Source organism: Acanthisitta chloris, unplaced genomic scaffold (genome assembly GCF_000695815.1).
Source record: "Acanthisitta chloris isolate BGI_N310 unplaced genomic scaffold, ASM69581v1 scaffold34432, whole genome shotgun sequence".
Lineage (NCBI taxonomy): Eukaryota > Metazoa > Chordata > Aves > Passeriformes > Acanthisittidae > Acanthisitta > Acanthisitta chloris.
In genome coordinates, this window is record NW_008659385.1 from 16,623 (window position 1) to 20,803 (window position 4,181).

The window sequence follows — 4,181 nt, forward strand, 5'->3', positions numbered from 1 at the left end:
GATGTGGACTTTAAAACAGTGTGTCTCAACATCTCATCCTCAACTATACTTTTAATCTGATTGCACTACGACAGAAAAGCTGCTAATGGGATCAATGTTGAGACTTTGCAAGAACTGACTTGAAGTACCAAAAGCCATTATTATTATTATTATTACTATTAATCAAGAAGAGCTTGAAGCTAAGTCTGTGTCTGACCAGTTGGTATCATTTTCACACAACAGTCATGGCAAGTAAACGGAAATCAACGACACCTTGCATGGTCTTAGCCAATGAGCAGGATCCGGATCTAGAAATGGTATCAGACTTGGAGGAAGGACCACCTGTACTCACGCCAGCAGATAACCCTACAGCAGAGAGTGTAACAAGTGATGAGGATGTTCATGAGTATGTGGATTCAGACAATCAGAAAAATCCAAATAAAGTGGAAGGTGGTTATGAGTGTAAATACTGTACATTTCAGACTCCAGATCTCAATATGTTTACTTTTCATGTGGATTCAGAACATCCCAACGTAGTATTAAATTCATCCTACGTTTGTGTAGAATGTAATTTCCTTACCAAAAGATACGATGCCCTCTCAGAACATAATTTGAAGTACCACCCTGGAGAGGAGAATTTCAAATTGACCATGGTGAAACGTAATAATCAGACAATCTTTGAACAGACAGTAAATGATCTCACTTTTGATGGGAGTTTCGTTAGAGAAGAAAATGCTGGACAGGCTGACTCTTCTGAGGTGCCCTCGTCAGGGATCTCGATTAGCAAAACTCCTATTATGAAAATGATGAAAAACAAAACTGAGACTAAACGTATCGCTGTTTTCCACAATGTAGTTGATGACATTCCTGGTGAAGAAAAGGGAACTGAAAATGAGCCAAACTCGGAAGAAGTAGTAGAAAACCCCCCACCAGCAGTTTCTGAGTCAAAATCAAGCCATTCAGTTGTGTGCAATGCAGCAGATGTGGCTAGTGCAGTGGTGACTCCAGCACCAGTGCTTCAGCCTGGGGTGGCACAGGTTATAACAGCTGTTACAGCTCCACAGAACTCAAACCTGATTCCAAAAGTCCTGATACCTGTAAATAGCATTCCAGCCTATAATACTGCTTTGGATAACAACCCTCTTTTGCTTAACACCTACAACAAATTCCCATATCCAACCATGTCGGAAATCACTGTTCTTTCCACTCAAGCCAAGTACACAGAGGAACAGATTAAAATATGGTTTTCTGCCCAGCGTCTGAAACATGGTGTGAGCTGGACACCAGAGGAAGTGGAGGAAGCAAGGAGGAAACAATTTAATGGCACAGTGCATACTGTGCCACAGACCATTACTGTTATTCCAGCACACATTTCTGCCGCTAGCAATGGTTTGCCTTCAATTTTACAGACATGCCAAATAGTTGGTCAGCCAGGACTTGTTCTCACTCAAGTTGCAGGTGCAAATACATTACCAGTAACAGCCCCAATAGCTTTGACTGTAGCGGGAGTCCCAAACCAAACACAGTTACAGAAGTGTCAGATTCACAGTGCTCAGCCAATTGCAGAAAGCAAACAAGTAGCTGCTGTTCCAGCCCCTCAGCCTATCAAAAATGAATCCACACTGATGAATCCTGACTCCTTTGGCATACGAGCAAAAAAAACTAAGGAACAGCTAGCAGAATTGAAAGTCAGCTACCTTAAAAATCAGTTTCCTCAAGACTCAGAAATTGTTAGACTCATGAAAATAACAGGCCTGACTAAAGGAGAGATCAAAAAGTGGTTCAGTGATACTCGCTACAATCAGAGGAACTCAAAGAATAACCATGGGATTCATCTCAACAGTGATTCGTGTGCTACCATTGTTATTGATTCAAGTGATGAAATGAATGAGTCCCCAACAGGAGTCACTCCGCAGAGCAAATCATCATGGAGTGCTTTTCCTGATTTCACCCCACAGAAATTCAAAGAGAAGACTGCTGAACAGCTGCAAGTCCTCCAGGCAAGTTTTCTTAATAACCCCGTCCTTACTGATGAAGAGATGAATAGGTTAAGAGCCCAGACCAAGCTGACCAGGAGAGAGATTGATGCCTGGTTTACAGAAAAAAGGAAATCAAATGTCTTGAAGGAAGAGGGAGCTGACCTGAATGAAAGCAATGCTGGTAGCTCAAAAGAAGAGGCTGGAGAAACATCTGTGGGAGATGGAGCAGCAGGAACAAAATCAGGGTGTTCCACTTCAAGCAAAATGGGCAAAAAATCACCAGAGCAGTTGCACATGCTCAAAAGTTCCTTTGTACGTACTCAGTGGCCATCTCCACAAGAATACAACAAGCTGGCAGAAGAAACTGGGCTTCCAAGATCAGAAATTGTGAGCTGGTTTGGAGATACTCGCTACGCCTGGAAAAATGGTGGATTGAAATGGTATTACTATTACCAGAGTGCCAACGCAAACAGTCTGAACGGCCAAGGCTTTGCAAGGAAGAGAGGGAGAGGAAGACCAAAAGGCAGGGGGAGAGGGAGGCCTCGGGGGAGGCCTCGGGGAAGCAAGAGGTTAAATTGCTGGGACAGAGGTGTGTCTGCCATAAAATTCAAAACTGGAACAGCAATCCTGAAGGACTACTATATGAAGCACAAATTCCTTAATGAGCAAGATCTCGATGAACTGGTAGCCAAATCTCACATGGGATATGAGCAGGTCAGAGAGTGGTTTGCAGAAAGGCAAAGAAGATTAGAACTTGGAATAGAGCTGTTTGATGAGAACGAGGAGGAAGACGAAATGCTGGATGATCAGGAAGATGAGGAAGAAACGGATGATAGTGATACTTGGGAACCCCCCAGACATGTTAAACGTAAACTTTCAAAAACAGACTGATTTACAGTTTTGGACTTGGGGGCCAAAAACCTATGAATTAGGTTTGATGTTACAGTGAAGAGCCAAATGAGTTTTCATGGCCTTCGGTTTAGCAAGCAGCTGCTTAGCATCTTCCTTCCACCTAAGAGAACAAGGGCAAGATGCTACCTGTGCAGGCAACAACTGTTTGCTTCATTGCTACAAGAGATGAACATCCTCAGGCCTAGCCTAGGGCAGGGGGTTATAAATCAGATCGAGTTCAGCTCCTCCTTTTCCACATTACCTATGGGAAGGTTCATGTTCATCATACACGTGACTGCTTCTCAATATTTAATTGCCTTATGTTGTTTAATTCCAAAAAAGACAGACACATTTTTTTTGTTGATGTAGGAGAACATTGCCTGCTCATGAAGGAGGAAAACACAAAAACCTTAGATGTCTTTTTGCAAACATCACTTCATCTGAAAGGTTTCAAGGCCTGGGTTTATTTCTTAAGGAAAGAGTTCAAAAGAGAAGGGGAAAAGTGTGACAAAAGGAATCAATGAACCTAGGGGTGAGGATTGATCGGTTTAAGAAAATAAGGTGATATCTGCACCTTTTGCATATCTTCAGAGTGTTTTGCGTTTACAGAACTTGGACTGAAATGTTCCTTGTTGATAATTATGAGCTAACTGAATGAGTCTGATGCTAGAAGATGCTTTTTATTACAGTTATTCAGTGTATCCTACATCAGTTTAATTTAAATGCCTGACAGACTTGATGCAGTTGATAGTAACACTCATTTTTAGCTTGTGCATTTTTTCCTTTGTTGGAAATGGTAAGAGAAGTATGTATATTTCTGGCTAAAAAGAGTAATTTCTTGAAAACTTACACTGAGTTTTAAGGTAAACACGAGGCGGAAACTGCCTAAAAGTCATTCAGAGTTGCTTCGGGGTTTGTAGGAATGCACAGATGCAGAGATGAAAAGCATCTTTGGGTGCAGGTAAGAAAGGTTTCCACGTAAGTTGTGGCAATGATGTTTCATTCTCAAACAAAATGAAGTTATGTGGCTTTCAGATGCTCAAAATTGTAAACACACTAGTGTTGAGTTGTTCTCCCGAGATAGCCCAGTGGAGCAATGCGTGTGCAGGTTTAACTGCAATTCATCCTAGTTGTCGAACTTGCCACTGTGCTTATTGCTCTTAGGACTGCTAGGTGAATGCTTCTTTTTAGAGGTGGTTTGATCTACCTGAATTGAACTCCAGAAGTAGTTTAATCTGATACAAAACATCCACATCTTGAAGGAGTGTATTTAAAACAGGAAAAAAAAAGGCCATTTGATCTGAAGACAGTAAAGTCATAGTAGAGTTTGAA

At 41.6% G+C, this 4,181-nt stretch overlaps 1 protein-coding gene across 1 annotated transcript; it reads left to right on the forward strand.

Moving 5' to 3' along the window:
- Positions 1 to 202: 202 nt before the first annotated feature.
- ZHX1 (zinc fingers and homeoboxes 1) lies at positions 203 to 2,849 on the forward strand. Its single transcript, XM_009069377.1, has one exon. The coding sequence runs from the start codon at positions 225 to 227 to the stop codon at positions 2,847 to 2,849; it is 2,625 nt and encodes an 874-aa protein (XP_009067625.1). The 5' UTR covers positions 203 to 224.
- The last annotated feature ends 1,332 nt before the right edge of the window (positions 2,850 to 4,181 follow it).